The following is a 13,140-nucleotide window of genomic DNA, read 5'->3' on the forward strand; positions in this document are numbered from 1 at the left end:
ATGTGTAATAAATAGAGCTGAGACATTTGCTTTGCCAAGAGGAAACTATGATAGAATTTTAGCTGTTAGCAGGCTAAAGATCACCTTTTTGTGTTAAAAACAGTTTCATGTGTGTAGATGTATGATGAATTAAGGATATTTCTATAAATATACTCTGAAAGTAGTCTGATATACATGAATTATATTGTGTTTCACAATTGTTTAGTTTTAGGGAAAGTCTGTGAATAATTAGCATCCATAAACGAGCGTTTCTTAGCTGCCGCGGTGACGTCACTGGTTACCATGGCGGGAGGGTGGGCTCGCGCTCAGCTCCTAGCAGCAGCAGGTGAGAGGGTGAGCCGCTCTGCTCAGACTCAGAGCGGAGGAGTAGCGGAGCGGAACCATGGGCAAGCTGCAGGAATTTGACATTACATTTACTAACAACAAGGTGGTTTACGGACCGGGGGAGTCCATTAGCGGAACTGTGAAAATACGAACCGCCAACTCACTGCAGTATAAAGGTAAGGGTTGGTTTTTATATTAACAACAGGCGAGAGGAACATGGTTTTGATGTATCTGTCTCCTTCCTCCTCCTGACTGGTGTCGAGGAGCTTAAATAAACTTTTTTTCCCACTATGATTTTAGATTCAGCTCGTTTTATTGTTTGATATTTTGGGTGTCTTTTGGTTTGGTGAACATTGTCTTGGTGTTGCTTGTTTCCTGGGAGTGGACGGAACATTTCCCCCCCTCTAACGTCCACCAGCAGCGACTATAACCGCCGCAGGCTGATTGTTTTAGGTTAGTTCTTCTGCCATCCTGAATCACATCCTGCTTGTTCTAACATGCTGCTTCCCTCTGTGCTCTGGCTAAACTCTTACAAGAAACCAAAAGCAGAACAAACAACAGGTGTCCAAGGTTTAAAAACCATATTTTCCACCATATTCAAACTCCCCATGCCTGTTTGTAGATTATATTACATTGTTAGATAAAAGAGAAACAATGTATGTAGAGTAGAATTAGGAGAGAACAAGGAGTCCATTGTATGTAATGATCCTTGTGGGATTTTCCTCTAACAATAACAAGGGCTGCTGTCTTTATCTGGAACACCTATTCAGAGTCAGTCTGTGTGGTTTCAGTTCATTATCATTGTTAAATAAAGTAAATTATTTATACTACTCCCCTTCCTTTAGTTACAAGATTAATGGTGTAGAAGTTGTTGGTGTTCTTTTATACCTGATGAAGCAATTTTTACCCACTAAATATTGATATCACTGGAAAAAAAATGTATTTTTTTTTCTTAAAATAAGTGCATTTGTTCTTGGATTGAGGAGGTAAAATAGACATTGTGCCAATGGAACAAGACAATTTACGCTTAAATTAAGAAAAAAAAATTGCATTGTCTTATTTCAAGTGCATATTATCTATTTATCTTGTTTTAAGAGTAAAAATACTCATTCCATTGGCAAACTATTTAATTTACCTACTCAAATTTAGGTTAAATACACTTACATGAGTTTCATTACACTTTCTTTACACTATAATGATCTAAAGGGTAATTATTGGCTATTATATGCTTATAATAACAAAAAAAAAAATTCTCCAAAAATACAGTTTGGCCTATCTTCCCAAAGTAAGAGTTGTAGTAGGATCCAGGTGAGGTTATCTATGTATCCTACAAGTTTGTAGGCCAGCGGTCACCAGCCTTTTTAAGGCTGAGGGCTACTTCATGGCTACCGAGTAATATCAAAGGCTACCTACAGTAAATCTCATCCATAAAAACTCATTTTTATTCTTATTTTATTCTTTTATTCATTTCTAATTTTCTTTTTAATATTGTCATTTTGAAACCACTGAAATATGATGAAATAGTTACTACATAAATGATTAAAGAGAAGAGCAACAGAATAAAAAAAATTAAACTTACTGAGTGAGTTCTTCTGTTTTCAGAAGACGAAGAGGGCACCCCATGTGGTCCTTGAGGGCCCCTTGGTGCCCGCGGGCAGCACATTGGTGACCCCTGTTGTAGGCACTACAATGATCTATAGTGTAGTCATTGCACATGAAATTAATTTGATAGTAATCCACTTCTAATTGGTGACACTTTTAAATATTTTTCTCTAAATATTTTGCAACTTGCAGATGGTCCCTGCTCATTTGCGAAGGACTTGTTTTGAGAAAACTATGGTTGTAGCTCACTGTCTACCTTGCTGTGATTGCGGAGAGGTATCTGTTTTGTAGAATAAATCATCCGCCGAAGAGTTATTAATCCGGAAAAGACGAATTTGTGAATATATTGCCAACTTTTCTGCATCCCATGATGTTGTCTCTCCTCCGCTACAGCATCGCGCTAAAGTGACTTGAATTATATTTGCCCCCTAGTAAATAGGGCAGATGGTCATTATTGTATAAATATTCTTGCTTTCTACAGCGTTCCAGCTCATGCAGCTATTTGTACAGATCAGTTATCGTCTGCTCGCTGCGTTGGTGGCTCCACTGTCTGAAATCATTCCGATGTTGGCGACACTGATGATGTAGATCTAGTTATATTTAATTACAAATATGATTTTTTTCCCCCCTGCTCTCAGGTAAAACACTTGTCAAGAGAGAGACTTGAGCTAAAACCGAAACTGAAGGGGTTGGAATGGTTATCCAACGACATTTTAATATGACTTCCCTACGACTTTAAGGCAGTCCTACATGCTTGACCCGTTAGCTATTTTTTTCTGCGCATGCACACTTTCAGGCATATATCTGTAGTGTGCTACAGTATCAGAGTCATTGCAGCTCACCTTTCGGGTGCATTTACGTCTGAAACGAGATTTATGAGTTGTGAAGTACTGTTGGGGGACTAGGGGGCTGACCAACGTTCTCGTATCTCTGGGCTTTCTAGTGTTAATTTAAGACATGTTTACTTATTTCTAGATAGTTTCTAGATAGTTTCCAGTGATCATATGATGTGGGGCTATTGTCATTTAAATCATATCAAGGGTGTTGAAAACCATCTTTAAGTCACTTCCTGAAAACTTTCAAGAAGTTTCTAGGTCTCTTTTTATTTTGGTTTCTAAATCAGTTACATTTCTTGTGCTAATGTGCTAACTTATTTGCACGTTTTTACAGGATGCAGTTGCCAGTTATTTTTGTCTCAGTTAAGATTGTTGCTTGTGAGAAGATGTAACCCAAAATAACAAAGAAAAGGCATAATTAGGAAGAAAAGAGATATAATAATGAAACGACTGGGCATTGCAAACACTGTATGATGAATTCTGAATTTTCTTCAGTTAGAAGAATGAATCAGTCAATCAATTAATTAATGCCATTTTAGGCTTGTTTTTTAACTAGCCAGACCTTGTGGTTATCATTAAAGCTGTAATATATAACACTTTCTTAGTTTTTTTTTTGTTTTTATTGCTTCAATTTTTTAAACTTATTTTGATTCCAGTACTTGATCATTATAAATAAACATTTATTTCCCCTTTGTTAGTTATTTTTAGGCAGGATTTGCACAATAGGGCCCTTAGATGGCTACACTTATAACACAGAAAATAAGTTGAAAAGCTGTGTTTTAAATACCATCAGAAAACAAAAACCAATGTAAAATGAAGAGTCCTAAAAAGATTAAAGCTTAGAATGCACTGAAAATAGGGCTGAAACAATTAATCAGATAAATTGTGATTAATCAATTGTTGAAATAATTGTCAACTAAATTAGTAATCGATTAAACGGTAACTGGAGTATGGAGACTCTAAAACGTGACTTTAGCTGACAGAAAAATCCATGTAGAGCAGTAATTATACTAAAATTGTACAATTGTACAAATACTATTGCATTATTAATGGAGTTATTGAAAACATTATCAACAGATTAATTGATTTGCAAAATAATTGTTAGTTGCTGCCCTAAATCAAATCAGTTATATTATCTAGATTAATGGTACATAAACCCCAAAATATGCCATTTGCTAGCAAAATATTCTACTTAAAGCATTAAGGAAAAAAATCTTAATTTGTCTTTTTTGGGTTGTTAAGAATATAAACATTTTCCATTTAAGATAAAAAAAACAACAACATATCTTTACATGTATACATAGGTATATCATTTTTTTTTTTTTACATGTTCTGCCATTAGTTTTCTGCCAAAGTTTTCTTGCCTGTATTCCAAGCTATTGTATTTTGAGGTTTTCATTTTAAAATGGTCTCTTTTAAGATTATTTGGTTAATCAAAAATAATTAATAGATAAAGAAATTTCTAATAGAATTGATAGCTTCAAAGTATAGATGATTGTTGGCCATCTGAAGTCTCTATTGATCAGTTCATCTTGTAAAACGTATCCTTTCTTTTACGGACATAAAGTTCAACACATGATTCAGTTAAACTACTCTTTCACTTACGGTTCCAGGCCTTACTAAAATGAACCCTGGGATTTAAAGTGTTTGTTAAAATGGGAATTAACACATGGTTAGATTCCACTGATCTAACTATTCTTTCATTCATAATTTTATTTAGCAAAGCAACAACCTCTGACTAATTATAGGAAGAACTGATTTTCTAAGATTTTCTTTGGTCACATAAAACAAAGGCTAAACCTTGAAGTAACCAACACTACAGATTGGTTAGAATATGTGGAAAAAGCCTGAAGTGTAGTGTTGGGAATAAAGGAGGATCTGCAGTGCTGTGAGCTTGATTATTTACTAAAGCTCATGCAGCTTTGAGATTTTAAACTACAGGTTAGTTATAAAATATTAATAGGATTGTGAACTGGGGTAAAAAAGAAGTGATTTTACATTATCTTTGGGCAGGAGCTGAAATTACTCTCAACCTCTCCCTTATTTTTTCTGTCTCATACCAGTATAAATGACTACTTTTCTTTCTGTTTTAAATTTCAGCTTAGTCACATTTTTTCATACATTCAGTAATTTCCAAGCCAAAGTACTCCATCCAAAGAAACAGTGGGGCTTTCAACCGTGTCCATTAATGTTCTGTAGAATCTATAGCTGCATTATGTCTGTTCATTGACAGCATCTTTGTCAGCATTAGGTGCTGATGGCTGCAAGGCTGCCCTCCATAAAGAAGCAGTTTATACCTTATAATTACATACTATGTATAAATTACACAACAGTCATTCTCACATCACACTAAACATTTCCTGTTTAAGGCCAGCTTGGATTGCTAAGTATTTTGTTGTTAGAGTTTACAAACATATTAGTTTGAGCAATTGTTTTTTAAACTGTGACTTGAGTCAAGTGTTTTTAATATCCTTCTAAAGTCTGGTTAATACCTGACGTGTCATTTTTGCTCCCACTTGTGCAAAAACATGAATCAATTAAGAGTCCAGTCTTTGATTATTTACACCGTCTAATGGCAATCAGGTGCAGAATGCACTTCATATGGTTCTTTCAAAATATAAACACTCAATAATCTCATTAGGTTATCACCTACGTAGTTTCCTTTTCGGCATTTTGTATAGAGAAGCAGCATCAGCTTTCTTGCGGCACTCAAAAGGAGAGAATTTGATAATAGAAAAGTGAAGGGCATTACACCAAACATTTGTAATATGATAGAAAAAGGCATCCTAGCAATGAGCAAAATAGATGGGGAAGGCATGTGGGAGTTCATGCACTTCATGGACCATAGTTCTTATGTTCTTTAATGCTGATTGTTTGACCACATCAAGTATACATCCCAGTTACTGTCCAGTTTATTGAAACAAAGCGGCAGATAGCCTGACAGCATATCAGAGCGACATACCCTGTCTTAGTAATAGTTTTACATTTCTATATGTTGAAAATTAGAAGCCTTTCAAAAAATTTTATTATCTTGTTTTTTATTCATTAAGCCTAATGGGATCCTATTTTTTATATGTTATAAGTCAAATAATGTGTAAAAACATATTTTTAACACAGCTGTGATGATACTTTTTTAAAGTCATAGCGAAGTCATTTTTAAATGTCAAATCATTGTGGTTTAAACATGTATATAAATGTACTGTTTATCAGACGATATTGTTCGAATAGTTAGAAAATTTCTATTTATAAAAAAATCCTGTCTTAAAATCTATGTTGGTTTTTTTGTATTTTATGCAGGCCAGTTAGTTATACGTCAGCCTAAACACCTAAATTTGGCCAAATTATATATCAACGGTCATCTGTCAATAAAAGTTTTTCGGTCATAGCATCTTGATTCATATGTCGCAGCTAATATATGCAACAGATGAAATAAGAAATAAGAATAATTTACTTTACCATTGAGTTCCGTCCCAGTGATGGACGTCTGTGTCTTCGGCAGGCGTAGAGCTAACAGAACTAGCAGCGTTGCGAGACAAGGGCTCAAACGTGTACGGCTGTAAACCTGCATGTTTCTGCTGTCAATAGCGTTACTTGACAGTGTCGTTGCTAAGTGCTACTTGGTTCCAATGTAATTTCCCATTGGGAACCTACTAGCACTTAGTTGCTAACTGGTTAGCAAGATGCTTCTGACAAACCTGCCACAACCAAATCGCTTCTGCTTCAACAATCCCGCCCCCTTAATAAACGACCAATCTCATTCACTTGATTCACTCGTGTAAAGTCGGGCACCACTTGGGAGAATTCAGAAATGCAACGGTTGGAACAGCCGCTTCCCTTTGACTTTAAAATATAATTATTAACTTTTTTTTCAACTTCGTATGTTTTAAAAATTACTTAGCAAATGAGGTTTAAGAAAGTAGGCACTTATAAATTACTCAATAGTAAATAAGTAGGATCAATCTACTTAAGATGCAGTCATTTATTAATACCTTACATTTCTACTTCTTACCATGGTTAAGTGCTATTTTGTACCATTTCCCATAAAAGTAGTGGTGTAACGACATCGGGTTGGTAAGTCACCTTTTCCACACGCATTTTAAGCTCTGTTAGCAGACTTTCTGTGGAACCTAGGTCAGGGTTTTCTGATGACGTACTGATTGTTGTTTCTTTAGCCACTTTTCAGCATTACCACTCGACAATTAGGGTTAAAATTGTAATTATTTACTTGTAAAACTATTGCATAAAATTGCAGTTGATGGTATCAAATATCATCAACCAGCTACTTAAGCTTTTCTTTCTTTATCTTTCCACCACTGTTAGCTTTATCATTTTAGCCAGTTGTGGTCAGTATGTGAATATAGAGAATTTGAATATCTGAACCAAATATTGTACCCATCTAGTCGATTGCAAATTAAGTGCAGTGATGACTGTGATTCAATATATTTTAGCCTTGAGATCATCCTTCAGTATTTTCATTTGCAGTTTGTTCTTTATGTTAACATCTATTTTGTAAAGTACACTAGCTCCTCCTAGAGGAGAACACCCCTTCATGATGCTGCCACCACCGTACTTCACTGTGTGGAGAGTGCTCTCAGGTTTGACAGCTTTTCCCGATTCAGCCGAATGTAAAACTGGTCATTGGCTTCTAGAGACTAATCTATGTGCCTCAGACTTCATTTTCAAACTTAAATAAGCTTGTTTTATATGTTGCTTTTACAGTAATGGGTTCCTTGTCTCTGAATGGTCTTATCAGCACTCTTTCACTGAAACTTATACCACTCTGTCACCAGCTCCTACCAGCATCATCATAGGGCCTATTTCTTTGTTTCTGTGGTTGCGACTTACATGCTGCATAAAAATTTTTTGAGAAACAGAAGTGGTCTCATTCCGGAACACGATGGTGGTTGGACATTTCCCCTCTTGTTTATTGTTACGCAACTCTTTGAACAAATTAGCTAGGTTCCTTCACGCTTCTAGAATTTGTATTTATAATTGAAGATAAATCTGTGGAGCTTCACATTTCTCTTGCTGACATTTTGGGTTTCTTTCTGTTAATCATCACACAAGGCAGCTTTATGATTAAGCTGTTGCTTTAAAATACATTTACAGTTCTGCCATTTGGCTATTATCCTATCAGATGCTTACATAACCATGACATTATCACCTGGGCTTAAAAGTAAGGTATTCTGTCTGTAAACTTCATACATTTCTAATTAACTATTTAAAGGAGAAATCCCCTAAAATGTATTTTCCTTTTTTTGGATCCAGTAAATAGAAGTAAAAAGTTTGTTCTTATGAAATACATATTAGTTTGGTATTACTGTAATATCAGACTGTTGAGGAATTGTGTATTTTTTTCAATCAGTGTATTTTTATACTCGGCATGAAAATGTGTTTTCCAGTGAACTGCATTGATCTGTAACAACTGCCTTCTCTTAACAGCAAAGCATATGAGCAAATGCCATGAGAAGTTGGCTTGTGAACAAAATTTGGCAGTATATTTCCTTATATTTACTGGATCAGTTCTTGTCATAGTTAGGTAAATAAGTTGATAACTTTTTTATCAAGATTTTTTTCCTAACCAAGGTTGGTCTGTTTATTCTAACCACAGTAGGCTTTGATGTTGATGCTGCTGAGCAATCAAAGGCAGATATTTTTACTATCAGTAGAGTAGGGTGGGGCGATACGACCTCAAATCAATATCACAATAAATTGCAAAGTCTTACCTTTCTTACAATCAATGTATTATAAATGCTCCTCTATCAGAAATAAACTGCATGTGCAGGAAATCCAACTTATCTATTTATAATTCATTTAATGAATAAATCACATTGCACATTGCTTTCAATTAATAATAAAGTCTTTTAGCCATTCAGGATTAAACATTCAACAAGGTCTCATTGAACAGGAGAAAAATGTTACCTCTCTTGCAAACACTTTTACGCAAAGGTAATGTATCCTTTTGCACATCTTTGGTTGTGCTATAGTTGGTTGTGAAGGTTGGGTGTGTTACTTGGGGTACTCCCGAAAATTTTCAGACAAACTCTGCATTTCGTGTTCTTTTGTTCAACATCTATGGTTTAATTTTGGTGCCACCGAAATTACGTGCAGTGAGAACAACGTGCATTGTTTACACTCGCACACCTGTGCATAAACCGGGTCTGCCACGCGCTCAGCTCTGACATCAAGCTCTCGATTTCTTCTCTGCTTGCTCATTTTATTCTTTGCTCTCACTCGGCTCCACAGTATTGACAGTATTTTATTTAGTTTACAGCTGTGTTAGTTTCTTCTTCACTGGGCTCATCTGCCATTCTCTTTGTATATACTTGTGACTGGATCGGTGATGTCACGTCATTATGCACATGCTTCAGTGTTTTAAAGTGGAAGGAAATACCAGCCGCCAGTGCACACATAAAAAACAGCAAAAGAAAATGTATTTCTTTTACTGACATGAGAAACTTGTGAATAGTGAATGATGTGTAACAATAAAAATCCAGTTTATTGCCCAGGCCTACAGTTATGTGTTAAAAAAATGATAAAAGGAAGTCATAGGCACCAAAAACTCTTTAAGAAGCCGTTTGAATCCAAATTTTATGATTGTGATTTATTTCGGAAGGTTTAAAGATAAAAAGAAACATTTAAACCCACTCCCTTTACTTTTGTGGTCAATCCTTTCTTCTAATAATTCCCGTACCATCCATCCATCCATCCATCCATTCTCCGTCACGCTTAGACAAACAGGACAAACAACCGCACACACTCACACCTAAGGAGAATTTATAGAAGCGAATTAACCTAACAGTCAAGGTTTCAGACTGTTGGAGGAAGCCGGAGTACCCGGAGAGCCGCCACGCATGCACAGGGAGAACCTGCAAACTCCATGCAGATAGACCCAGGGCAGGGAATCGCACCTTCTTGCTCCAAGTCCGTAGTGATACCCACTGTTCCACTGTGCAGCCCCATCTACTATACAAAATACAAAACAATAAAATTTTCCATTACATATTAAGATGTTTCTGTGTTTTGTTGGGGCTGCAAGAGAGCAAGGATTTCAGCAGACAACAGCAAGGTTTACCTATTTTGTCCTTTAGATTTGCCTTACTGGATTTTTGTTCTCTATGGGCTTTAGTAATGCTATCCAGGCTAACTGCTAATATTATGGTGGTTAAGCCAGTTTTAGATGTGAGCTATGTAATCATTTCCGTTTTAAAAAATGTAACCCTGAACTCTTTAGCTCAGTGATATTGTCTCTGATAACAATTCAAATGGTGAATCACAGCTGATGGCATGAAGTATAGAAAAACCTTTAAAAATAGTTCAGTGTATGCTAAATTGTCCGGCTCCTCTATCAGAAAGACGGATATAATTCATGCTTCTCCAATATTTATTTAGGAAAGTAGTTTGTACTGTTTAACTAGTCAGAAATCACCAACAATCTCTCTGCTCCAACCACAGATATTATGCAAGAGAACGTCAGAGGTTGTATTAAAAGGCAGACTGTATAACTGATATAGAAACCATGTTTCACAATTTTTTTTTTTGTTAATCTACAGATAAACTCTGAAATGCTTCATAGGCATTACACATCTTAGTCCTGTATTTATTTATTTACATCACAGCACAAGTTACCCAGATGTATGATTAAATAAATACAGCTGGATATTAATAAGAAAGTGCAGGCTTTTTAAAGTGCTGAATGTTTCCGATGCCCCACGCTCATCCTCTCTCCATTATTGATGATGGAGACCAGTAGAGAGCCTTTCCATTGATTAGCTCCTTTACAGAAACATCAGAGGAGATACTTCGAATCTTTGAATGAAAGAATAAGGTCCATTATTTACATATAATGGCGGACATTTGCTATGATCTACATCTGTTGAAGTAAAATGTTTTAATGTAGCATTTTTATTCTGTAGGAAAGCAGAAAAACTCTTAATAAAACAGAAAATTTCATGGAAAAACAGGAAGTGAGTCAGGCCATGAAGCTGCAGCATGTTGTCTGTGTCATGGAAAGATCTGCTTGTTATTCAGAGCATTTATGACCCCAAACAGGCTGTAAAACAGAGCTGTGTCAGAGCAGGAGAGACTGACATTTTATTAAGAAAACATTAAGTATTGTGAATAAAGGGAACCCATCCGTAAGATGTCTTTTTCCTGAAGGTTTCTTTTTTTTATATATAAAATAAACCCTCCTTCGATGCCAAAGCCACATGCCACAACAATCATAGCCCCACAATTAAAAATACTAATCTTAGAAAAAGACTAGTCCGGTGTGCTTTAGTCTATTCTCCCTGAAATAGGACATTTGAATTCTCTTTATCACTTCCCATGTAGCCGAAATCAGTCTGTAGATGTTTAGGATAAGGCTAAAACGGTATTTTCTGCTAAATATTGTTGCCGTTGACTAAAACAGGAATATGCTAAACAAACTTTGTGCTTAATAAACGTCCATGTTTTTAATTTCAGACTATGAGTCATATCTGCTTTGCGGTCTTTGGGTAAAGGTCCTAAAATGTTGAGACTTTGTCATTAGTGTCTGTTACTATGTCCCCAACGCCGTGCTTCTCCTTTCGTCTGGCATGCTCCAACCTCACTGCGACCAACGTCTGTGTGTCTGCCGAGTCGCATGATGGCATGACCGAAAAACCAAAGGGAACAGGGAGGTAGCAGGAACAGCAGGATCTGAAAGGAGCAGGGTTTGCACAGGCATGTCTGCTTTCTGGTTAAACGGGGGGGATATTACGGACAGTAAACAGATGAGAAACTGAAACTTTTCATGTTACGACATGCAGATGTTGACATTTAAGATGTTAAACTTGTTCTTCTCTGCCAATTCTGGACCTTTGAATTAGACTGTGCAATCTAACGTCATGCAGCCTCAATTAAGCGTACTTAAAGCTCAACAGCTAAAACAGAATAAATCTTTGTTTATTTTCACTGAATGGATGAAAAGGCAGAATGCATTCAATTCACATTAATATCTGAATGCATCCTGGTGTTGAAGCTGAATTACCAACAGATCAGGCTGTGGTTCTGCCATATTTATCTTCACCTGGTTGCTTATAAACTTGGATTGGCTAATGCTCACTCTTATCACATAAAGTCGGAACCTGTCCTGTGATCATTAGACACACCACGGCCATTATCAGCCAGTAAATTGTAAGCAACAAATCAGGCTTTTCGAAATTAAAATATCTTCTATATTTTCTAGACATTCACTATTGCTCATTTAATTCTTTTGGAATGAAAACACCAAATTCAGGTTCTTAAAATGTAAAGAAAAAGATAAATGGAAAAATATGTGTCCCACACAACCAATAATTGTTAAAACTCCACTGTCAAATATCTACAGTCACTGACATCCTCTGCAACAGCTCATAGCTAAAGAAGTCATCCATTTAGAGGCCTTTATCAAAGCATATTAATGATAAGTCAGCTGGAAGGAAAACCCCACAATGACCATTTTGTTTTGCATCCATATATGTTCATGTGATATATTCTACAATGGGGGAGTACACCGAATGCAGAGAAGCTGAATTTGTTGTGTTTCTGGCGCACTTAATGTTTAATCATGTTTTGATTACCTAAGATGATGTGTGCTTATACTTGCAAATGAATATATAGATATGGTGGTCTTTAGCAAATCTACTCCATTTTAATTGAATCGTTTTGCAAGTACAGTAGAGACTTTTTCAATTTAATGTCAATTTAATCAGTTAAATTATATGCATTTTAATTTTAATTTTCTATATCTTCTGTTATCCTCTTTCTTGTCCTTGTTGTCTGTTATGGGTGTCTGTTACTGTGAAACTGTTCAATAAACTGAAAATATAAGCATTCCTGACAACTTGAATTTAGGAGTTTCATACTAATCATTTGGTTGATCATTTTACTGCCTACATTTATTTTGAAATGTTGATATTTTTGCAATACTTGGTGCTTTTCCATTTTTTTTTTTAAAGGCCAAAGTCAGCGCAGCCATTTACCAAAACATTTTATAGCGCTTATTGCTTTCCTCATCTGATGGGCTTTATTTATTTCAAGTGGACTTAGCACCAGCCACACATAATTCACTTTTTACTCCTGTTGGTTTGTTTCCCTGATGCAGCACAAAGGCGTCACTTTCTCTGACTGATGGTTTAAAAACAAGCATCTCTTCATTTCTGTAGTGCTGCAGTTAACAGAATGACAAAGCCATACAACTGAATGGATATTTCAGGTCTGTGTCTGAAAATCATTAAAAACTAATTACCAATTTGTCATTTAGTCGGTTAAATATAACAGGACTTTTGTGAAACAGACCAGCACATCAGCTGGCTGATATTTTAGCCGTTATCAGTGTTTGTTTTTCTTGCATCGGTATTGGTTGATGCCAGTG

The 13,140-nt window shown here is 35.9% G+C and overlaps 1 protein-coding gene across 1 annotated transcript in view; it reads left to right on the forward strand.

Annotated features, from left to right (window-relative positions):
* Positions 1 to 331: 331 nt before the first annotated feature.
* arrdc1 (arrestin domain containing 1) overlaps positions 332 to 13,140 on the forward strand; it is a 50,367-nt gene continuing 37,558 nt past the window's right edge. The window contains exon 1 of the mRNA XM_015402902.1: positions 332 to 500. Coding sequence (XP_015258388.1) covers positions 383 to 500 — 118 coding nt within the window. The 5' untranslated portion in view covers positions 332 to 382. The remainder of the gene's footprint in view (positions 501 to 13,140) is intronic.

The sequence above is a fragment of the Cyprinodon variegatus genome, unplaced genomic scaffold (genome assembly GCF_000732505.1).
Source record: "Cyprinodon variegatus isolate N-32 unplaced genomic scaffold, C_variegatus-1.0 Scaffold1408, whole genome shotgun sequence".
Classification (NCBI taxonomy): Eukaryota; Metazoa; Chordata; class Actinopteri; order Cyprinodontiformes; family Cyprinodontidae; genus Cyprinodon; species Cyprinodon variegatus.